Source organism: Phoxinus phoxinus (genome assembly GCF_949152265.1).
Source record: "Phoxinus phoxinus genome assembly, chromosome: 20".
NCBI lineage: Eukaryota > Metazoa > Chordata > Actinopteri > Cypriniformes > Leuciscidae > Phoxinus > Phoxinus phoxinus.
This window is the reverse complement of record NC_136895.1, coordinates 16,315,936-16,340,134: the sequence shown is the minus strand read 5'-3', so window position 1 is coordinate 16,340,134 and position 24,199 is coordinate 16,315,936. Positions and strand designations below refer to the sequence as shown.

At 40.0% G+C, this 24,199-nt stretch overlaps 1 protein-coding gene and 1 long non-coding RNA gene across 5 annotated transcripts in view; both read left to right on the top strand.

The window, feature by feature from the left end:
* Window positions 1-16,194, top strand: part of LOC306987671 — a 37,802-nt gene extending 21,608 nt beyond the window's left edge. The window contains exons 4-5 of the long non-coding RNA XR_013795227.1: window positions 3,114-4,150; window positions 15,699-16,194. This is a non-coding gene — a long non-coding RNA (uncharacterized lncRNA). The remainder of the gene's footprint in view (window positions 1-3,113; window positions 4,151-15,698) is intronic.
* Window positions 16,195-22,070: 5,876 nt separating this feature from the next.
* The window catches only part of gatad2ab (GATA zinc finger domain containing 2Ab), a 34,844-nt gene continuing 32,715 nt past the window's right edge, over window positions 22,071-24,199 (top strand). For 2 of the 4 annotated variants that reach the window (XM_079592148.1, XM_079592140.1), the window contains exons 1-3: window positions 22,075-22,323; window positions 22,611-22,709; window positions 22,906-22,986. In XM_079592148.1, the coding sequence (XP_079448274.1) occupies window positions 22,128-22,323; window positions 22,611-22,709; window positions 22,906-22,986 (376 nt within the window). In that variant the 5' untranslated portion in view covers window positions 22,075-22,127. Of the gene's footprint in view, window positions 22,324-22,610; window positions 22,710-22,905; window positions 22,987-24,199 lie in introns of all 4 variants that reach the window. The other 2 variants (XM_079592144.1, XM_079592147.1) reach the window with 2 other exon arrangements.

The following is a 24,199-nucleotide window of genomic DNA, read 5'->3' as shown; positions in this document are numbered from 1 at the left end:
GCCGTGTCCGAAATCGCATACTCTCTTGAGTACTTATTTTGAATAAGTGATTACTTCACGACTGTTAAAAAAGCATGTTATATATATATAATATGAATATGTGCACGAATATAATCCGGCGTACTGTACATTCGCCATGTTGTCATTATCATGTGACCTACCAGCACCAGTGCGTCACTTCACTGCCCTTCGTAAATCCTTTCCAGTGGCCTCATGGGATAGTAAAGTGTCCATCGTTTGCACACTTCAGAATCTCACCGGAAGTAGGTCATGCGGTTACTTTTTGCCTATAGTCTTTTATGAGTACTGTGAATTCAGACATACTTATTTTGTCACATACTGTTTTTGGCCTACTATATAGTAGGGACGTACTACAGCCGTTGGTTTCGAAACTGGTGTCAAGAACTGCTCCTCTCATCTGCTATTGGTTGGTTAAACAGGTAGCCACGCCCCCAAACCCACACCATCGGTTGAGCCAGTGTTGCTATGCAGGCTGATCGAAATGTTCAAACAAAACAAACAATGTTTTGACAAAGTGGCGAAGTGCTTACCTTTTCATGGTAATCAACCAACAATTGGCTTACTTATAGTTGAAGGGATAATTAAAGGAAAAATAATGTTATCATTTATTCACCCTCATGTCATTCCAAACCTTTAAGACTTTCTTCCGTGAAACACAAAAGATTTTAAGGAATTTTTCCATACAATAAAATGCTTTGGACCCCTTTGATCTTTATTCTATGGAAAAAAAGTATTCTATTATGTATTCTATTAATAACGTGAATATGACTACACTACGTGGTCAATAGTGGACACCCGGATATCACACTTATATGTTATTTCAAAACCAGTTCTCCTCATTGTATTTAAAGGGCTTAACCAAGGAGAAAGCATACTTTTGGCCATATAGCGTATTTGATCACATTGTGTTTCTCCTTCACGGGCTGCAGTGAGATGCAGGGGGCGTGTCCTCGGACGGGCCGCGCCCCCGCTGCCCCAGCATCAGTCAGAGACGGAAGAGGAGGTGAGGTTGCCATGGGAACAGATGCTCTGTATTAACCAGGAGGGAAACAAACAGTAGCGTTTCATAAAGTAGTGTTCTTGAAAAGCAGGCTTGGTGTTGCGCATTTTGAAGAATATAGTTGTTGCTTTTTTCTGTACAACTAAAAAATTTAAATTGAAAAATCAAAAATTTAATAAAAAGTAAAAGTAGTCCACATGATATTTGCTATACGTCATATTATAGCTTTGTGTGATTAACATTAAAATAATTATTCATTGATTATTTTCCCCTCCACTGTAGTTTTCTCTTTCATGCTTGAGCATATTTGAACTTGCTGCATGATAACATCACGGCAAGTTTGACTTTTGATGACACCAAAAACAATTGGTATCTATAAAGTGCTCACAAGAGAAATATGATTCGATAGATAAAGTGTAGGAAGAGAGTTTCCGCAAATAATTAAAAAAAATGCTAATTTGAGATGTATCATGATGCATATCTTCCTTATATGAGATGTATTGACTTTTGTGGGTGAGTGTTACAATGCTTATTGGCATACAAATGCAAAGCATTTCTGCAAGAATGCAGCCACATATTTAGGATTAGGTGGGAACAAATGTAATTATTTGAGTATCAAGCATGTATCAAAAAACATGTATCAGTCAACCACTAATCACTAATGGAGTAAGACGTCCTCAATACCTCAATATCATATTTGTCATTATTTAATCTGATATCTGCAATGCTTTACCTGCTGAACTAGTACTGCAAAGTTAGCACCTCTCAAAACGTCTTTTTTCCCCTTCCCTCCTACTCTCCTCCTTTCTGTCTTGCTCCCCATGTGGACACAGACGAAAGACGGGAGAAGCTAGCGAGGTATACTTCTCGCGGTAGTTGGATGTCAGTGGCGTACCTGATTTCGACCGTGAAGCGACTGCAGCAGCGCCCTCCCTCTTTCGCTCTCTCGTATTCTCTCACGCTCTCCCTTGTAAGCTCCCTGAATAAATTTTTTTTATCCATCGCCACACAGTTTCATTGTTCCCCTGTGCTTTGTAACTATGGCAGGCATGAAATTCACCTAAACGCAGAAAGCGGCTTCCCAGCCCCAACCTTCATACCCATCCCCTCCGCCTTCTTTCCCCGCCCCCCCTTCAATAATATTTATAGTGCAATCTTTTTCTCACCCCCATCTTCTTTTTAGGGATTTTTTTCCCCTTTTCTTTTTCACAAGTCCAATGCCATGCCTCAGCCTCCCACCCTCCCATCCCCTTTTTTTGCCCCAGCCCTCTCCCTTCGAGCTGACAGATACACTGTTCTCTCTTTCTTCGCCTTTCACCTCCCTCCGCCCGTCCTGCCGGCCCGGCACAATGCCGACGCTTTCTCCCGCGGCCGGCCGAATGCTGCCCTGAACTAACAATATCAGCGAGGCTGTCTCAATGCCAGGGAGCCCCATTGTGTGCTGCCAGAGGGGTGTTAACACCCATGTCTGGACCCAATGAATAGTATTATTGTGTCTGAGACATGCAGCTCGCCCCCTCGGTTGCACCCTGCCCCCCAAACTCAGAAGCGGTCCCCCATTTTTCAGCACTTAACCTACTTAAAGACAACGTAATTTTGAGGTGAAACTTTCAGCACTGGAACATGTAAGTGTCGTTTAAAAATAATCATTGTAGTTTTAGTCGCCGGGTAAAATATGAATGTTGTGGGATGTTCCCACGGTCAAGAAAAGTCCATAAATAACATGGAAAATGTGATTCCCTGGCCCGGAAAAGTCTTTAGTCAAGTTGCTAGCTTTACAAGTTCTGTTTAAACCGCCTGTTTAAAGTCCCGGTTTTGTCCGCTGTACGGGGGAAGCATCAGCATAGGGGCTCTAAGTGCACTTGGCAGACAGTTTCTTTCAGCCTGACATCCTTAACTCAAAAAATCTCCTGCCTCAGCTTTTTTATTCCAAGGTTAGAAAGTTCACATTACTAACTGAGAGCAGATGCCAAAACATTCACCTTGCACATCTCCCTGATCAAAGCTGCGGATTGACATTTGCAATGGGCAAAATGCTGAAAGTTAAGCTAAACTTGTTTTCTCTCTCTCTCCCTCGCTGTTGTTTTGGCAGGAGTCGGAAGACGAGCGGAGAGTGGGAGTAGTGATAGTGGTGGAGGAGTGAACCCGGAGCAGGTGAACACAGCTGCGGACCGCCATGGGCTCTCTTCCATCGGTCCCGACTCTCCGTCTTCGGGTCTCTGAGAGACGGCAGGGGCCAGCCAGGGAGCGTCGGAGTGGGCAGGCGAGGCAGCTCGCTTTCCCCGCCGGCTACTGGCTCCTCAGCAGCGAGGAGGGAGAGAAATCAATACTGAGGAGAGATGCTGCCAGGGGTCGCCCAACGCTGCCTCCAGCCATGGAGCCATGGGAGCCTGTGTGTTCCGCTTTCTCTCTCTCTCAGCCCAATCTCAGTCAACTTGCATCAGCTAAAGAGAGGGCCAACAGCCTTGACGCTCTTCATGCAACACTGAGTGTGTGCGTGTGTGGTTCTGCCAGAGGGCCTTTCCAGGCTCGGCATCACTTGATAAAACTTTGCCTGCTGGAGAACGAGTAGAAAAAGAATGTCAAAGGTCTTTTTTCCCCTGTCTTTGATTCCTTTTTCGCTATGAGTGCACATTCCCCCTGACTGTTGTAATGAGTGCTTGACGGAGATCTCTTTTACGCTAAATCAAGAGGCCTTCTTTTTTTAGTGGTCCTCCTCCTAAGCATGCACAAAGTGCTCTACATCTGATGGGCCGGGATAAGAGAGCATTATGAATTCTTTTTCACCTTTTCCACCATGGTTGGATTTTTTTGATGGCTGCCACTATTCGAGTGGCTTGGAAAAAGGACTTGGCTTTGATTTGTAGGTGAAGGGCTTGGCACTTCGTAATGGCTTTCACCCTTGACCGAAGCACTTGATGGGTATTAATAAAATCATGGACCAATGGAGAACAGTGCGAGCTGGAGCAAGTTCCAGAAAAGTTGCTCCTGCAAGGCCGCAGATCCGCTTGGGATGTGAACGACTGAAACGTGGCCTGCCCACGATGCTAACAATTCGAAAAGTGGAGTGCTGGTTGCAGTGGATAGTTCCTGAGTCCCTGGATGCTCAACAGGAACAAGTTGGATTCGGTAAGGAAAGATTTCAGTAATCTGTCACGCGTGGGTTCAGTAACATCAGCTTTACGTTGTGTTCCAGTTGATGGGGTGTCTTGTTTTAAGGTCCTGATTTGCGTTATGTTAATCGAACAAAGTGGCAGATGATTGTATAGATTTCCATCATCCTGTCTCGTCTCCACTGGGCAGCGCCTTCGACAAAATGGCCGCCGATGCCTGCCAGCTGTCTCCCTGCCAAGATGGCGGCACTTTAAACGCTGCCCATCTGCCTAATCAAGGGCCAGTATGCAGATTCCAGATAATTGCATTTGCATATGCTTATTTCCCTCACCCGTTATTGGTGGGGCCAGTTAACCACGCCGCCTTTGAACACACAGGGCATATGCACATGTTTCCTTTATCGCTTAAATCCTTTTACAGTCTGTCTGCTTTATGTTAAGCTGCAGTAGCGTTCTATCATTGGAAATGGGTGAAAAATATGGCGTTAACACACACAAAGCATCTGATGCCTGTGCCATCTGTGACATCTGTGACTGGGTAGTCTAGCTACATAAATCCCTCACTCGCAGGGCCCGGTTCCAGACAGCCTCCCATAATGACCTCATTAGCATGCACAGCACTCCTCACTGTAGGCCCTGGTGCACTGCTGTGCCGTGGGACCCGACAATCCGCGCCCTTCACACAAACGCTCGCCGGGCAACATTGTGTTCCTCCTTACAATACAAAACTTCACACTTGTTTTATTACAATCATGTCAGTGGAGCTGAAGATCTGAAAGGGGCTTAGGCAGTTAGCCTGCATGCTCAGGGAGATGTCTGTGTACATGTCTGTTGGATTTTCCAGCCAGGCTAATGAAGAAGTTGTTGGGTTGATTCAGATTTGATTTATTTTATTTTCATTTCAATTGATTTTAAGCTGTATGTGCTGTTTCACGAAAATACAGAGTTTAAAAAGTCCTCAATAGATGTACACTATTTAGCTTGAAATTGCAGCATCGTAGTAGTCGAAACTAGATCCAAACTCGCGCAAAGACATAATCATTTGTACTAGATGGCAAAATGGCAAGAAATTGTAGAAGTTTGGTTTTACAAAAATGCATGACCCAAACCATAAAGCTTGTATGGAAGGGTACTACGTTTATACATTTTTCACCTATTACATTTACGAGACAAATTTGTATCATCTTGTACGAACCATTACGAGTCATCATGAAGTGTGATGACTAGTTCCTGTCTCTTATTATTATGTTTCATAGTGATAAAAGGGGTGAAATTCTGAAACTAGGCTGTGATGAGTAGTACCATACGGCAGTAAAAAATAATGTTTTGCTCTACGATATTTGTAAGAGCGATAAAGAAAAGAAAAAAAAACTGTACATTTATTTTGTAGCATTGTTAGGGACAGCATGACGTTGTCTCAGCAACTGTAAACAATTTGACGCATTAATATTGAATGTTTGTATTTAAACTATTTTACATACTTAACTCATTAAATCAGTATTTCTCAAAAAAGGTAAAGAAAGAGAGATTATTTTTAGCTTATTATAGCTTTGTCTCAAGTCTCTTTTTTAAATTTTGATTAGCTTTTTTTTAAAGTAGCATATTGGATGCTAGTGATGCTAACTAGAATAATTGTCTGGAATAACCGTTTCTCTTATTGGTTTTATCGTTTGTGGTTCATAGGTGTGATATGTCTGTGGGTGGGGTGATTTGGTTTAAATTGGGCGGAGAGGGCAGTTAAATTTTGGGGTGGGTGTGGGGTTATGCGTCTGTCTGGACAAGTTGATGTCTAAAACGCATATTAGCAGCAGAGTGGTACGTCTGGGTCAGGCAGTCTGCGTTTGTTCCATATTTGCATATTTACAACAGCTGGGGAGCCCATATGTTTTAGCCTGAGCCAGACAAAATTATATATAGCCTGACACGCTAGCAAGGCTACCGCACCACATGCCCCCCCCAAACAAATACACACACTCACACATGCTGCAAATCTAGTGCCATTCAAGTTCTCTTCAAAACACAAAAATATACCCCTCCCACCTGAAAAAAAAAAGGAAAACCAAAAAGCTTTTATGCTAATCGCAGCGTTAGCCATGCGTGTGAGTACACTAGTGCAATTATGCATAATTCAACGCAAAGCTAGGCTGGGAGGCTGAGTACAGTAAATCCTGTTAGCAGCCCGCTAAGGCGGGAAACGAAAGGAGGGGACGGTGGGGCGAGTGTTACGCCCATTATGGTGCCAGAATAAAGGCCACGTTTTCACTAGGACCCAGCGATATGTTAACCTCCCACCCCTGTTGTACAGGTGTACACGTGTGGTGGACGGCACAAGATTTATGTGTTTTTTTTTTTTTTTAGAGACTTTCAATTAATTTATTAGAGCTGCCTTTTTATTATCTGCTGTAACCGCTACATGTAGGCTACCAGGCTTCAGTTGTTCTCACAATATGAAAACACACTCCTTATGGCTGTCTTACTTGTAAACCTTTTACACTTCTAGCTTGAAGGCCTGAAAGTCTTGAAGCTTAATAACTGGGCTGAACTATCTCAACTGAGCGGTATACTGGCTCCAACGCTGTATCAAAATATAAAAACGACAACATAAAAATTCCCTTCACTGCCTGTCTGCTACAAGCTTTTCTCCAGTTCCTGATTAGCCTTGAAGAAAAAAAAAGTCTGGACGGTTTTTACATTCCACGAGTGCTGTAACATCATGTGAGAGCGTTGTGGCTCCCCTCTGTGCAGAGACCGCGGCTTATATGTTTAATGTTTTAATGTTAGCCGTGCCTTATCGCCTTCTCACCGTTATGAGGGGGTTTCTATGCTCTGAGTACCCGCTGCTTTTATTTGCTTGGTTATTGATTGAATGTGGTCCACCCACAGAAGTAATAGTTGCTAAAAGCATTTATTGGCACTGCTCAGTTCTGCCAGGGTGATATGCAGTTTTTTTTATTTGATTGTGTTCCACCTGTGATCTGACAAGTGGCTAGCCAGGCTAAAGACTCTGGGGGGAAAAGGGAATCTGGCTACTCAGTGCCTGTGTATTCATTAGCAGCTCATTTAATACTATTTTAAACCTATTTACCACAAAGCATTCATGGATTTTTTAAAATAATAAGTCTCTCTTTTTGTCAAACTGATTAGCATTTAGCATGTTAAGCTATGCAGCGTTTAAGAAAAGAAGACCTTAACTGATTTTGTTTGTTGCTTTTCTATTTTTTAAAGCAACTTTCATGCATATTACATACATATAAGCAGTGCATTTTGTAATATTTTAAGATGTGTGTGTGTATATATATATATATATATACGGTATACGGTATATATGATTAGCATGTCATGTTTGACTTTTGTTTAAGCACTAATATGTAATTTTTAAGATCAAGTACAATATATGCAATATCAAAAGCATCAAATTGTGCCTCATCTACACAACTTGATCCAAAAAGAGCTACTGGCCCTTTAAAACACACTTGCGTCAACCATGGCTGATTACAGTCTGAGAGAAAACAGGCGTTTATCCAAGTCACTGATTATGTCATTTTTAAGCCAAAACACAGCGCTGCGTGCGGAGTGTGTGGGGCGCAGAATTATGAAGCGAGGAGTGGAGTGTGTGAAGGAGAGAGCTGGAAATGGGAATGGAGTGCTGTTTGTATGATTAAACTGTCGGCTCGGTGGCACAGGCCACGTTGAAGAGCCGGGCCTGAGATTTGACCGTAATGAAAATGCCCCCGAACTGCACCCCCCACCCTTTCAAAACGTTGCTTCAGACCAGCTCGGGTCTGCCTCTACGCCGAGAAGAGAAAGGAGACGTGGAACAAGATAGACAGACAGGGAGAAAGAGAGGGAATGAGAAAGTACCGTTCCGTGGCAAATGGTTTCGTGGCTGCACGAGATGTGGACAGATGTAGACAGGAAGTGTAAGGTTGGGATGAGGGCTTGACGTGTAAACTTCAAATTGTGCTGTACCTCATATTCGGCCATTAAAGGGATAATTCACCCAAACATTTAAATGTTGTCATTATTTACTCACTCTCATGACGTTCCAAACCTTTATCACACTCTTTTTTTCTGTGGAACAAAGAAGATATTTTCGAGAAAGTTTTTTTTTTCATACAATAGAAGTCAATGGGGTCCAAAATGTTGTTTGGTTCCCAATGTTCTTTATAACATCTTCTCTTATGTTCTGCAGAAGAAAGTCCTACAGGCTAACAATGAGGGTGAGTAGATTATGACAGAATTAAAACATTTTGGTGAGCTATCCCTTTAATGTTTTGTTTTCATTGCACACAAATCAAATTTGTTTTTAAATCGGATTTTTAGGACTGATATCATGCTATCATTATGGAAATTATGAAATCTTCTCTGCTTGTTCAAGTTGTTCTTTGTTCATGTTCATTATGACATTCTGTCAGAGAGCTAAAATCATACATTGCTGCTTTCTTTCTGAACAAACTTAAGATGTCACATATGAGTCAAAATCTGCTAAGGGGTAATAATGGAACAAGCTTTAACGCAAGAAAACGCAAAAAATGTAACCCGATCCAAAAAAATTTTTATAGCGGACGAAAGTTTCGGAGGCAGTGTGTAAACGGGATTGACACAACGTGAGGTTGTATTTATTTTTTAACGTGCAAACATTTCGGACGTGAATTACTCTTGCTATCGCGTTCGTCAAAAACTTAGGCTGGCTGTAGGTTGGAATATTAGAAGTAAAAACATCAACATAACACATTCATGGGCATCAATCACTTCCCTAAATACTTGCCAGCTAATAAATCAATAATTATTACCTTACGATCCATCTGTTTTCAGATCCACATCATTTGAATATCACGACATCAATGTCTGTCAAAAAATAACGTGCACAATACACACTAGTATTTACGAGAAGTAGAGGTCCAGGGAGTAGGCCTACGCGCATTTCCTGGAAAACCCACACGGATGTTTTGACTATGTCATCGCTTTCTGAGAAGAGGGAGAAAATGGCGGCCTGAGCGGCTTCAACTTGCTGTCTGTCAGAGAAGATAGTGCATAATATATAACGCACGTGAGTATAAATTTGTTCTTGAGAACTGAGTGAAATACTTCACACTGCATGCTAAAGAGAATAAATGCCAATCCAATTGAAAAATTTAGCCGGGTTAGTGAACATCGTTCAACGTGTTGGTTTTGGCAGACATTTTTGATACTACACATTTTGATTCTGATATTCCTTATTTCAAAGTTTTCTAAAATGTTATATTTTTGAGTGATCTTTAATAGATGAACTGTTAAAAGCGTGATTTTGGGATGAGTCGCTGTAGTCGTCCAATTTGACTCTCATATACATAGATTCGGGAAATTGACAGGTGATTTTATAAAAATGTAGCTTGATAACTATCTTAGTTGTTTAAAAGATTAAGGCAATTATCAAAGTTTGGTCAAATGTTGTTTAATTTTCCAATAAAAGATTTTGACTCATATATGACTAAAGGCCTACTCATACCAACTATAACAATAACCATAACTAATGTTTTAATAATTGTTTTAATTCAATAAGAATAGGAAAGTTCTCATCACATCTATAACAACACAGAGGAATGATTCATTGTAGTCACTTTGATTGACAGCCAATTAGAATCTCTTTAAAGAGCTCAAGCATTTAGAGTGACCAGCAATAAAACTGCAAGCACACTTACTGTATAATTAACAGAAAGGTTTCGTTCCTTGGTGTGGACGCTAATAATCGTGATCATTGGTGTAAACAGGCCTTTAACTAGGAGAAATATCACAGATAATGGTAGAACGAGCGCAGCAAACATTTCTCCCTTCCACAAATACTAAAGATCGTCTCGGTTGAGCGTGGGAACGAGTAAAAGTGTCAGATATTCAGTCATTCGCTGGCTAGACGGCCCAGCTGCTCTATTCAGCTGCAGGTGAAGAAGGACCCTAGAGGTCAAGGTCAGGGGGGTTTGTTGTATGGTCAGACGTCTCGCTACACCCCAAAACGTATTTGACTAGCAAATAAGGGGGCGCCTATTACCGCGGCTTCTTTGCTGCGCAAACCTAGCAACCGTTTTTAAAAAATCTGTTCATTTACATGATCCTAAGCATGTTTTAATGAAGTCCACGGACATTTATTTATAGCATCGTTTGCAAGGAATCAACATCGCCGCTATGCCACATTTGTTCCTGCCATCCATCTCCTGCAGTGTAAACAATGATACCCCTTTAAGAGGAGGGCTTTTCTTCCTCTCAACATGTTTCTCCAAAGAAACCAAGTTTTTGAATAGTGGACGAAGACACCAGCCCACCCTCTGGAAGATTCCATTATTCATCTCCACCTATGCTTCATTAGCTCAGCTGAAAAAGCCCCCCCCCCCCCTTTCCAGCGTCTCAATGGACCGGTCCCCATCTTTCCCAGAGAGCCCCCTCTTCCTTGTCCTTCACCGTTCCCCCTAATCGTCTCAGCTCGCGCTGAAATCAAGCTTAGAAACGTCGCTGCTGTGAGCCTCTCTCCTTCCTTCCCCCCTTTCCGGCTCATTCTCTCACCTAGCTCACACACGCATGCACACACACACACCCACCCACTGCTTAAATCCCTATCAGCATGTCAACAAAATGTCCGCCCAGCTGGGGTTGACACTCGCTCGCCTCTGGGGCTTCACCTCCTCCTCGATGACCCCCTCGATCTCTCGTGGTCATTTGTTCTGTCTCTAGAGCTGCTCTCGGACTCAAGTATATTATGTTAGTTTGTGTTTTAATGATAAATTGGTTCTTGCAGAATCCAGTATCTGTGCTATATGACCCTGGCGGTCATCAATATGTAGTTTTTAACTAAAATATGGCTAATATAATGCTGATAAATAATTTCAGTATTTACTAAAAAGTAACTCAAATTAGAAAATTATTGTTATTAGAATGAGCGTAATTTTTTTTTTTTTTATAATATATATATATATATATAGTATTTGGGATGCAAGATATATCAGCCACCATATCGGAATAGGCCACATAAAATTATAATGAGAAGATCATTATGTTGTGTTTGGGACGTGGCTTTTGACGTTGAGACTTCTGTTTTTGTAATCAGGCTCTCGAAAATTATTTAAAAAAATTGGATTTAGATTTCTCAGCCAATATATCAGTTATTGGCTTTCAAATATCGGCTATATTTAAAAAAATATTTTCAAATTATTTTTGTTACTCGTACTCAAGTCTTTCATGTGAACTATTAAGATATGAACTATTATTATGATTTATTAACAAAAACAACACCATACTTAAAGTCAGGTGTTGGCTGCAGTGAAGAGCACGACGATGGAGAATTCAATAACTCATAAAAGTCTTTTATCACAAATATAACAGGGAAAACGGAGAAACTCAGGAGACCTATAGATCTTATTCAAATTAGCGCCATCTTTGATTTTCAACGGGATTGAAAGCGAGGCTGTGACTGAGGTATAGACATGCATCTCTTCAGTGTTATTTAAAACTGTTATTTAAGATGTTTTTTGGGTCGTTCTGCTGATGAAACACTGAAAAAATATCTTTCAGAGAAATTTCAGTCGACACAAACCACCAGACAACATGACCTGTGGAAAATTGTAATTGATCTGGGAGCTTATTGCAGCTTTTTAATAATTTTGGCTCTTATAATTATAGTTATTATTAAATTTTTCGTTGACCTGACCAAAACATTTTTACAGTGCATGTACATGTTGATTTGTGTATTTGCATTAGTTTGACTTTGCTGTTTTATAATATTCTAATGCATTTGGCACATCCTGTCCTGCTTAGCAGCTCTTTTCCCATCTGGATTGTTCAGTTATGATTACGTAATTATGGGATTGCAGTAAGATCGTGACACTGTGGTAAAAATGTGTCTGATTTAGTCGGGAAGCTGTCTGATATGCCTGTATATTATGATTTTTTTGGACACTGTCTTGCTCAGTGAAGTCTCAGCGGTGCTTAGTGTCTGCCAGCCTAGCACAATTTGCATGTAAATGTATTCAAATGAAGGCAAGCAGGGAGACCACCAGCTTTGCTGGATCTTGTGTACCAGAATACAGGTGTCTGTAAAAATGAGTCACATCCCAGCAGTAGATTATGAGAAGAAGAAAATGCTTGTATTGCCAGAACAGGTCACATAAACCCCCAATAAATCGCATCTGAAAGTAATTACATTCACCTAAAGCTCTGTGATCCACACTGAATAATGAGTTTTTACGTTCAGCTCCCGATACGTCAACCCCGTTGTTTTGCATTTCACACAGGCACGTTGCAGGCAGCCATAAGGAAGAATCCTGGGGTCCTCATGCCGTCAGTGGAGAGAGACAGGCGAGGGAGGGAGCGTGATGGTCTACAGTACAGGCTCTTCCGCTGTGTCCGAAATCTAAAGTGAATCACTAAACAGGCAGCATTTTGTGTATGGAGCTACTTTTTAAGGAAACTTGTTTCAGATAGGCTTTTAAGAGGCCATAAAATCTTGTCTAATGATCTAAAAGAATTTAAAATGAGCAAATATTAAGTACGACATTGCTTTTTGTTAACCCATAGACAATTAAAAATATGAGCATTCACACTGACACATTTGAATCTGGTTTCACACCACATTTAAATTGGATTTGTAAACACCAAATTTCATGTGTTTTGTTTTTTGATATGCCCGGAAAAAAAAACAGATTTTTATGCTGCTGCTTGTCTGAATAAGGCTTACAATGACCTATATGGTCACAGTGATTTTGCCAAGTAAAACATGTTCCTGGATCAACATATTTTGTTGATCCTGGTCCTGGATCAACATTCCTGTCTGAATATTTAGCCCTAACCCTCTCGCGACTCATAAACCTAACCCTACCCATAAGTTATCCCTAAAATCAGAGGGAAATGATAAGGGTGAATAACACTGACGTAGAAGCACCTAACTCGTTGTCGCTCAAATCTGATTGGTTGATTGGAATGTTGTTCCAGGATCAACAAAGATGTTGATCCAGGATCATGTTGTACTTGGTGAAATAATGTTCACCCTATCCCCCCATGGTAGAGCTTGGGAACGAGTAAAAGTGTCAAATATTCAGTCATTCGCTGGCTAGACGGCCCAGCTGCTCTATTCAGCTGCAGGTGAAGAAGGACCCTAGAGGTCAAGGTCACGGGGGTTTGTCGTCTCGCTACACCCTGAAACAAATCTGACTGGCAAATAAGAGCACAATTATTACTGCGTCACAAATGTTCGTTTCACTGCAGACCTGGCAACCCTAGGGAAGTCTGTATATCTTCTCTTTCTCTTATGGTGCATCTCTGCTGTCATTGTTTTTTCTTTGCTTAAAGTTTGCTTAGCTGAGTCCATAAAGAAGAGTTATTTTAAAGCAGTGTTAAACAGGGGAACAAAGCTTGGTATGAACCCCCCTTTATGGAGAGTGGGGTTAATTGGAGACTGGATGCTTTTCTCCACTGGCCTTGCCTGGTGTCTGTCTCATTCAGCCTCTGTATACCCCAGAAGAACACCTGATTCAAGCAGCTATGATAATGTCACCAGAAGGCAGAATTATTACTGTAGTATCAGATTGAAAGTAAATTTAGTATATAAATATAATATTATTAAATGTCCATTTTTAAACGTTCTATGTAAATGGTCTACTCTAGTGGTTAGTGCATGAGCTGTGACACATTAATCTGTGGCGCTCCTGTGGATGATGCAAGTTCAAGTCTGGCTCACAACATTTCCTGCCATTGTTGCTTCCCATCACTTCCTTTCCTCTCTCCTGACAGTGTGTATCATTAGGCCAAAAGTCCTAAACTAAATGAAACCGAATGCAGGTCATTTCAGCTGCATGATGCCAGGCTCCTCCTCTTCCCTGCAGAATGATGCAACTAACCAGTTAGCAAGCTGTGTTAACCGAGCGAACCCTTTTTTTATTCGGTGCACTGGACGTTTGCCAGTACGAGTGTGTTTAGTGAGCATATGCTTCCTTCCTTCCATACAGGGCCTCCCTTCTGCGCCACCTTTATTTCAAACGCCGCTCCGTCCTCGTACAAGCCCGCTTCATGACTGAGTGATGCAGAATTAGTATGCAGCCAACAGCTTGCCTCAAATAATAGGACCCAGGAGCGGTAGCAGAAGTCCAGGGGGGTTAACCAGCGCTCTGCCCCTCACCCTCCAGTCCTGGACTCAAATCTTAATGGGACATCAGACAGGACTGTCTGAATCGAGGACTAGCCGTCCCCCCCACCCTCCACAAAATCCCTGCCTGCATCCTAGGCGCTTTCCTTCTCTATGGAGGGGGGGGGGGTCCCAGATGGGCGATTCCTGCCCCCCATCCAAACGCTGTGTACATTAGAACGTCTCCTGACGGCTTTGGTGCGACTCGTCCTCCCAACCTGTTCCCTACGGTTGCTAGCCTAGCATCAAGCTAGCTGTTTGTTTACAGCAGGAGAATTCAAATAAATCACATCCGCGGCTCTCGTCCAATAAAACGCGTCCTGTTTTTAGACGCTAGCTGGACAATGAACATTGTATCTCTGTAAGATGGAGATGAAATAACTTTAAGACTAGGCCTTTTCTTTAATTCAATACCATAATATTGTACAGTTGTTGTTTTTCAGCTGTTTTGGGTTTACCTTTGTGTTATTCTACTTTATTATCTTGATGGTTTTTGGTCTGGTTTAAAAATATCTCACAGGTTTTTTTTTAACTGTATATGTAACCATGCATGTATGCATGTGTGTGTGTGTGTGTGTGTATATATATATATGCTGTCAAATCGATTAATCGCACCTAACATACGTTTTTGTTAACATAACATGCATATATGTGTGTGTGTGTGCGTCCGTGTATATATACATATAAATATATATATACACACACACACACACACGTATAAACAAAACCTTTTGTTAGATGCGATTATTCATGATTAATCGATTTGACTGCACTAATATATATATATAGAGAGAGAGAGAGAGAAAGAGAGAGAAAGAGAGAAAGAGAGAGAATTATTATATTCAAATAAAATACAATTATGGCGGCCATGTTTGACTTCCATATCGCATGACTTGTACCATGACCAAGCAGACTAGACGTTGCGCACTGATGATGAAGCAGGGTCAGTGGTTGAGCTGTCTGCACCTCAATCCCCAGAGGTGATATTAAGCACCCTAGACTGGAACCAACAAGCACCCCCCACCCCCACAGCCCTGAGGTCAATCCCACTGCCCAGACAGTCCTTCTCCTGACCCCTGTCTGGCTCTAGGCTCGGGGTCAAACATCACGGCTGATAAAGTCTGCTTCCCCGCCCCTTCAACCTGCGTGCTGGTAAACACACGCAGCGTCATCCCCGCACACACACGTGACTCTGAGCATCCCGGCATCCGTGCGCTGTCAATCAACTCTCTCTCAACCCCCTCCCTTCTCATCCGAGTCTGCGCTCTAGCCACACCTCATTCAGACGTGTGCAGTCAATGGCTTAAAAAGACACCTTTATGCCATAAAAAAATGTTGCATTATTGGTATAACATTATAATTCTTCAAACGTTGAGTGAAACTGATACTAATTCTCTCCTATTTTCTTGTGTCTCCTCAGGTTTTGTGAGACTGCAAGAGAAACGGACTAAATCTTGATCCCAGGACCACCAGAGGCCATCAAGAGGAGATATTTTTCCATTTTTTTTCTTTATTTTTCTATTATTTAAATACTGTACATAACTGTTTTTAGTAAGACTGTTTGTGTTGCTTTTGTCGGATCTCTTTCTTCATCAAGTAAGTATTTAAAGGTAAGTTCAATATTTGAATAAAGATTTTTGAAATCTACACTACAATGGACAGTTAATGATACTGAGACTTTGACTTACTTATCATTTGAATATTGTATAGATAGATAGATGGATGGATAGATGGATGGATGGATGGATAGATAGATGGATGGATGGATGGATGGATGGATGGATGGATGGATGGATGGGTAGATAGATGGATGGATGGATGGGTAGATAGATGGATGGATGGATAGTATTCCATTTTACTAATTTGTGCCTAATTGCCTTGTATAAAAATTAGAAAATTACTTAAATAAATCTTGGAAAAAAACTTCCTCGTTATCTGTGTGATTTTTTCTGTCTTGTCTTGGATTTTTTGGCACTTTTCATAAGGAACATGCTGGTGTCCTGTGAGTAGTGTTTTAAAGCATTAGATGTACAAACCATGCTGGGTAGTAACTCATTACATGTAAACTGGATTACATAATCAATAATTGAGTCCAAAAATTAAGTTCTTGTAATTAGAAAATACTTGTAATCAGACTACAGTTACTTTATTCTTGATTACATAATGACATAAATTTATAATTAATTGAATCTTCCTACTACTTCTTTTTTATCTTTTAAAATGTCCTCTCTAAAAAAAGCCTTATATGCGTTCTGAAGGTCTTCAGGGTAATTGCACACACTACCGGTAGTCATGTGACTATCACTGAAAAATGAGAGCCACACAGCATCACTGGGTTACAGAAATCTTTTCACTTTTAAAGTCCGCGTGAACCGGAAGTTGCAAACTACTTTTCTCAAGTGTTGTGACGCATTTCCGAGTGAAACGGAATGTTGAACAGAGGGCAGGGTTTTACTTCAGCGCTCCTCCTCTCCATCTCTCGCCCATAGCAGAGTAACGGTTTGAGGGGAGTGGTTAAGCGTTTAAGCAATCCAAGCCGTCAAACCTACGTCATCAGAAAAGAACGCCATTCCAGACTGGAAGGAACTTTTCAGACTTTGATTAAAGATAACTACGGCAACAACTCCCTGTAGTTTCATCACACAGTCTGGGACATAATGTAATATTGAATGCACTTCATGTTGTTGATAACTAAATATATTTTCTTTCTCTTTGTATTTTTATGTCAATGGTACAATATTATATTATTCAAATCAATTGATACACAAGTTAGGTCAAAAGTAATCAAAAAGTAGTCAGATTATATTACCTTAAAAGTGTAATGGATTACTTTGCTTACTAAAAATGTTTTCATGTAATTTGGAATCAGTAACCGATTAGAATTTGTAAGTAATCTGCCCAGCACTGTGTACAAATCCCATATTGTTTGGTGCTAAGAATAATATTATGTTTAATTAACTATTATATAACATAATTATCCCACAATGAAAAGTAACTCATTTTAAACACCTTAAGGCCCGGTGATTTTGGCCTGTCCCACCTCAAAGGTCCCAATTCTCTTGACTAATAGAAGATTAGAAAAATCACACAAATCAGGATTATGAACTGTTTAAAAAATGTATTTGGTAACAGGGTTGCAAAACCAAACGTCCTATAAATCTAACAAAGTAAACCACCTTATATAATATTTACTTTGACCTGACATGAAGTTGACAATCAACATTTTCAGAAGGTTAAACATCACCTTACCGAGAAAAAAAATGAAATTTTGATTTTGTAAAGTGCCTATTGTCAGCTATTAGGAGGAACTGAGTCAGAAACGATAAGTTTCGCTCAGCCAGAAAGTGTTCATTACCAGAGAAGGAATCTAGTTGACTCAAACACACACACACACACACACCAGACTTCTCCGGTGGCAGTCCTGCTTCCTATTGTTTTCCTTTACTGTCAGCTCAAGCGCTGGTCCAGTGCGCTCCAGTGCACTACTGAAATCTGCCCCTCTTCTCAAAGCGCCTGCGGTCACCCAGCCACACTGACCCGGGATCAGGGCCAAGCCACCCTGGCCACGACTCAGACACCGGGAGGCCAGACTCTGGCCTGAAAGAAAGCGAGAAGGAGAGATTATCCTATTCTGGGCCGGTCCGGCGGAGGGTACGGTGGTATTGACCAGGAGGGGCCACCCATGGAGCGTCCATTGAGCCATGAGATGGCCTGATATACATGCTTACTGAGCATGGCAGATTCCCTTACTCTCAACGGGATAAACCCACAGCGAACAAGCCACTTTCGGAGAGATTAGGGTGGCAGCTCTTGTCCCCTTGTTCACCCCCCTCCCCTCGACCATCCTCTGCCCAGAGACAGGGCTCAAAATCTCCGGTGAAACTGTTCTTGGTGGTCTGCCAAGACATTCATTGTCTTTGCCATAAGAGGTGAGGAGTGAGTTTAGCCGTGAAGTCCAGCAGCAACCTCTGCCTGCGTCGTATTACTTGTGGTTCTTGTAACATCGGATGAGATAAAATACATAGTTTAATAACCTCTACAAAATCTGCATGTAAACACCAAGGCACAGCAATATAAATAAATATTATTTTGATGTTTTTGGTGTATTTAATTACACGACAGAATGTCCCTTTACCTGCTAAGAATACAAGTTTATTTCTCTTTTTGAAAATTCCCATTTGTTTTATCACAATATTATGAATTCAGGAGTCAAAATAATTGTCAGTGATTTATCTAACAAAATATTTCCAGTAAGATTTTTTGATTCACTGGATGTTTGTATTTATTACAATTATTTGTAAATGTTTACTTTTCAATAAAAATACTGCATTTATATAGTTTTGGTTCTTGGTTTAATACTAATACTAATTAGTATTAATTAATTGTATTTGTATTTACAATTATAGCCTAATTGTATTTATTTATGTTAGCCATTATAAAATGTTTATTGTTAATTGTTGAACTGTTTAATGTTGATCACTCTTATTATAACAAGCCTTTACAAGATGAAAAGACACAAACCAAATACACTCTTTTACTTTGAAAATCTGTTTGACATTTGTGTTGTGACTTGCTATTTCTTTCATCTTTGTGGTGGTTTAATAAATAAATAATGGTTATTTCTCTGAACACACGGATCTGAACAAATATTTATGTATTAAAAAAAATATTATTTATATACAAACGTGTTTGTAATGCAGTCTGTGATGATGATGATGATGATGATGAAAAAATAAACAAAATGAGCCAGTGTTGGCAATCATTTTTAAAATAAGTATAATAGTAAAATTATAAAATACATATTAGTATGTCACATAAATCAGGACAACCGATACAATATAACAAATGCAGAAAATAACTAAAGGGAAAAAAACAGTTTTACAAACACCAAATAATAAAGCAATTATTTAAATGTAAATAATTGTTTCGATTGAAAATCATCTTGAATGTGATATATTCTGTGCACGTCTTAAATGTGTACATTGCATTAAAAGTCAAACACACAAATCACATTAACACAAAACTTCCACAATAGCTACATTTCCTAATACATTTTAAATGGATAAATATAGTGTCGCGTTTTCCGTTTGAATTGCCATGTGAGAAGTGAGAAGTGCTTCGGTTGTTCTTAGTCTACATAAATATAAATAAAAAGAAAATCATGACCTTAAAAACATTTCCTCCCAAGCAGATAACATTATTGAAATGATGCCCTTTGACTTGCCTGAAATAGACTTGAGAATGAACGAGGGTCAACGGCGGGAGTGAGTGTGTGTGTGTGTGTGTGTGTGGCTGCGTGCGGGACGGGGGAGGTTAGGCTCCTCAGTGAACTTGAAGAGCAGTTTGTCATGCTAACCATGCTGGAGCTATTGAATTCACACACAGGGAGCAGAACTTTCACAGGACCTCGTCTTTTTTTATGCAAAACCAGTGAGACCCCGCACCCCCTGGGTTCATATATGTGTCTGTATGGACTCACTCAATGCACTTGGGGGGGCTCCCATATTTTTCTGAGAAACTTGATCACGTAGCAGTTATTAGCCTAATCCATGTGGAGAGGTATTAACTCGTTTTATTATTTACAAGTGGAATAATGTAGCAGCACCATTGCTGATTAAAGTAGAAATGTAACAATAACAAACGAGAGGCCCCGTTACATTGTGCGATTAGTAACGGTTACAGCGAGCACGATATTTAGGCTATTCAGGAGGCCCTGAGTGCCTTATTTGCTTTTTTAAAAAGATGCATATATATATATATATATATAAATAGGCCTATTGTGAAAAAATATTAGGTAGCCTACACAGTTTTATTTTTAAACAACGGAATTTTATTAACAAATTAAATGGAATTCTGCCGCTACAAAATAGTTCTGCGCGATGATGTGGCAAAGTGTTTCACGTCAAATGTCAAATCTGTATATTGACCAATCCGATGACAGGACCGGAAAGCCTTTTTAAATTATAACGATTTATTAATGAAATACGATTGTTTAATTTATTTCAACCTGCAGTTGAACTTGAAAATATCAGATATTTTGACGTTTAAAGAGCATTATTAAATTTTCGTTTCAGGGAACATTTTTATTATCAGCAGACACAGGCCTCTGTCGATTTTTAAACAAAACACCTGCTCTCGTTTTTGCTTTTATTCTGTCCACCTAACCAGTTTATGTGTGAATATCTTCTGTCTGTTTCTTTTTAATACGCCAAATGGCTTGTTTGAATCAAACAGCCGTGCATGTTTCGCAGTCTATAATCTTCAGATTGTAGAGGAAGGGTCACTCACAATTATGTGTAATTTATTTTCAAATCATATGGGGGGACTCTAAGAATGCAGACTTGCACTTGGAACAATATAGCTACGGTGAGCGCATCTGATTGGCTGAAAGGAAACTCGGGCTGCGCGCCTCTTCTAATGGAAGAACCAATCACGGTTCAGTAATGCTTTGACCCTGAACGCTTTTACTGCACCACCCGCTGATAAGCAGCAACACGCTCTTTCATATTAAACCAACAAGACTGTAGAAAATACGCGGGAAAGGCAAAAACAGGGGTAGGATGCAGGTTAGCGACTAGGCTAAGTGTGTAAAAAGATTTTTTTTTACCTCTGAAAATGTCATTTGTCTTGTGTATGTAAACGTTTTTAAGTTTTTCCTTGCCTTTTTACAAGCCTTTCCATAATGTCGTGTGGGGCATTTTAATGTGGCGGTAATTTATGGAAGGTTCTAGTAAGTGGATGCTTGTGAAGCTGCCAAAAAGGCCATAATGGTACGTCGCTCACAGCCTCACACACACACACACACACACACACACACACACACACAGTGCACATTTAGTTTTTACCTGAAGGGAGCCGTAGACTGTTTTTAGGACCGTTTTCCTTTTTGTGCTGTCCGAAGATGATCGTAAGTCGACTGATTTTCTGTTTTGCCTTCTTCAAGCCTTGTGTAAATTATGTGTAAATGATTCATGCATCATTTAAATAATGAGATTTCACCCAGCCCTGGTTCCCTATTCTGTGGAAACAACCGCAGGTTTGGCGAGAAAAGGAGCCCGGAAGTTCAGGAAAAACTAAGTTTCTCATCTCTAACAATCATTGAGTTTATTAGGCAAATAATTCAAGATAAACATTACGGTTCAATACACATAATATCTAAGGAGGTTTTGGGACCAAATGGTTTTTATTTTGAATTTGAGGTTTATTGTAAATTTGCATTTACAATTATTAATAAGTATATTTAGATGTGTTGGTATTGTTTTTTTAATTAATTTGTTAGTTTGTGTTGAAAACCTTATATAAACCTACTGATTTTGTCCAGTAGGCCTATAACTTACATTAGCCCTCCAAAAACCTTTTTAAGCATGTTGAATAATAATAATAATAAAAACTCTATCAAATAAACACACCATAGGAATTCATGTTGCAATGAGTTGTTAAAGGGCACAAATATAGTACTGCCAAGGTCAAGTTCAGGCCAGAATCTCATCAGGGTTTTTGTCAATACATTGAATTGCTATATAATAACGCCACCTAGTGGTAGTGGCCAAACTGACTCTAATGTGACTTGTCCTATTAGCCTGGAGAACTATTAGGGTAATTGTAATAATTGTAACTGGCTATGATGTAGTAAAATCTTAGATTTGGTTCAAAATTAGACGAGAAGTGTATATATACGTTCACGTATATATATATATTATATTATATTTAAAACTACAATCATTTATCAGACTCTTTGCTAATACATGGATTTCTCGGCGACGTCATCACTGCTTGCGCACGCAGCCGAGAGGCAGAAAGAAGAGACCTCTCGTGTTGTAGGTTAGTAGCGGAGTGTCTGTAAGTCAAAATGCCAAGGAGTTGCTGCGTGGTTAATTGTACCAACAGAGCCAGTGCTGGGTGCTTGATGTTTAACATACCTAGGGGGAAGCATCCGTTTGCCAAAAACCGGCGGAGGTTATGGCTTCAAGCCATAAGAAGGGCAGATTGGGGTTCGGATGGTCCGAAAGGAGGCGAGACTGTCTGCAGTGCACACTTCATAACTGGTAAGTGTTTTTTTTCTAGCTATCTTAATTTTCTATCTATGAGTTTGAGTTAGCACTACATGCTCGTCCATGTTCACGTTCATTCATCAATTATCATTAAACAAAGTGAGTGAGATTCAGTGAATCTGGTAACCGCTAACGTTAGCTAGCAGCGCGCAGCTAACGTTAGGTGCTAACTGGTTTGGATATCTGTCTCACTCTGTCATTGAGTAAATGTTAATATAAAACATTAAGAAAGTAATTATTGTTAATCTGTCATGTTTTTTTTTTGTTTTTTTTTCTATTAGGGGAGCCATCATTTGGCTGTGATAGTCCAGACTTTGTACCCTCCATATTCCCTCATAGCAGCACCAGAGACAGTAGCGTTACTGGAAAGTTGGCAAGGTCTGTCTGTTTTTATTATTTATTTGTCATTTTTACTATTCAAAATTTTTCATATTTTGATCTCATTTGTTTCACTTTTTTTCTGCCAGTTTCTGTGCCCTGTTTGTATATCTTGTTTGCTCTCAAAAACAACCTAGATTGTAGTAGTTTGCTGATATTTTTATTTTGATATGCCTTCCTCTGCTGTTTGTCATGGGTATGAACGACAGAGAAGACGGGAGGAGTCTAGGACTCCTGATGAGAGACCTAGTGTCATGCCTGATTTAGAATCAGCTGCAGGTATGCCAAAGTCCTAATTTTGATTAAAGGTGAACTAAGTAACTTTTTTACCTTAACTGATCAACTTCGGAGTCACTGGAATGGTTATATTACTTATTTTGGGTTGAATGGTGGTGGTTTCGCACCCCCCTGGTGCCCGTGAGCGGAAAAACAGCGTTTGAAACTTTGGGCCGGCGGCTCGCCGGCCTCTTCGTCTGGAAGTATCATGTGATCCCAAGTCTCGCGAGGTAAAGAATTGCTTTACTGCAAAAAGAAATCTGCTATAATGCTGTCATTATTGCGCTCCCTCACGCTGTTGGAACCCGAATGAAGACGACGTTGCAAAGAGTTTCCCATCTGCTTTGATGTCGTTGATCTACTAAGCCTCTTGTGTCTGAGAATAGCCAGTGAGTTTTTAACAGTTGCTGTCAAATATCTATTCCGAAGCTGCGGGGGGAGCTCTAGAGAGAAACCTCCGAGCAAAACGCGAGGATACAACAAAGAAATCCCGATCTTACTGAGTGCTGCTTTAATTCATAAACTCTTTACACATACGCATCTTTGCTAATCAATGTAAGGATACTCTAGCCTTTGCTGCCACCTAGTGGTGTGGAAATGGGTGTTTAAGCACGTCATCATTTGAAATATGGTTTAAAATAATTAAACTGGTTATAAAAAACGTAGTAATTGCACGTATGTTGCTTGTTTCCAATGGTATTTGATTTTAAATATTTTATCTAGCTATAGCCTATTTTCTAAAATGATTAGTAATAATAATTATTAACAGAATTATTGTATTATTTGATGCATATTAAAATAATATAAAGCGTTATTCTAAAATAAACATATTTATTGTTTAGTAATTGACTATTTGTTTTTAATTTATTTTTAGGCTCTTATTAATGTCACTTGAAGATGTAACACACGCATTTAATAACCCCCATCATGTAAAAACACAAAATTGAGGATAATAATGATGAAGTTAGTTTTTGAAGTTTAGATTTTTGAACTTACCTCTCTTGTGTTTCTTAAAGGGTTAGTTCACCCAAAAATGAAAATAATGTCATTAATGACTCACCCTCATGTCGTTCTAAGCCCGTAAGACCTCCGTTCATCTTCGGAACACAGTTTAAGATATTTTAGATTTAGTCCGAGAGATTTCTGTCCCTCCATTGAAGCTGTATATACAGTATACTGTCCATGTCCATAAAGGTAATATAAACATCATCAAAGT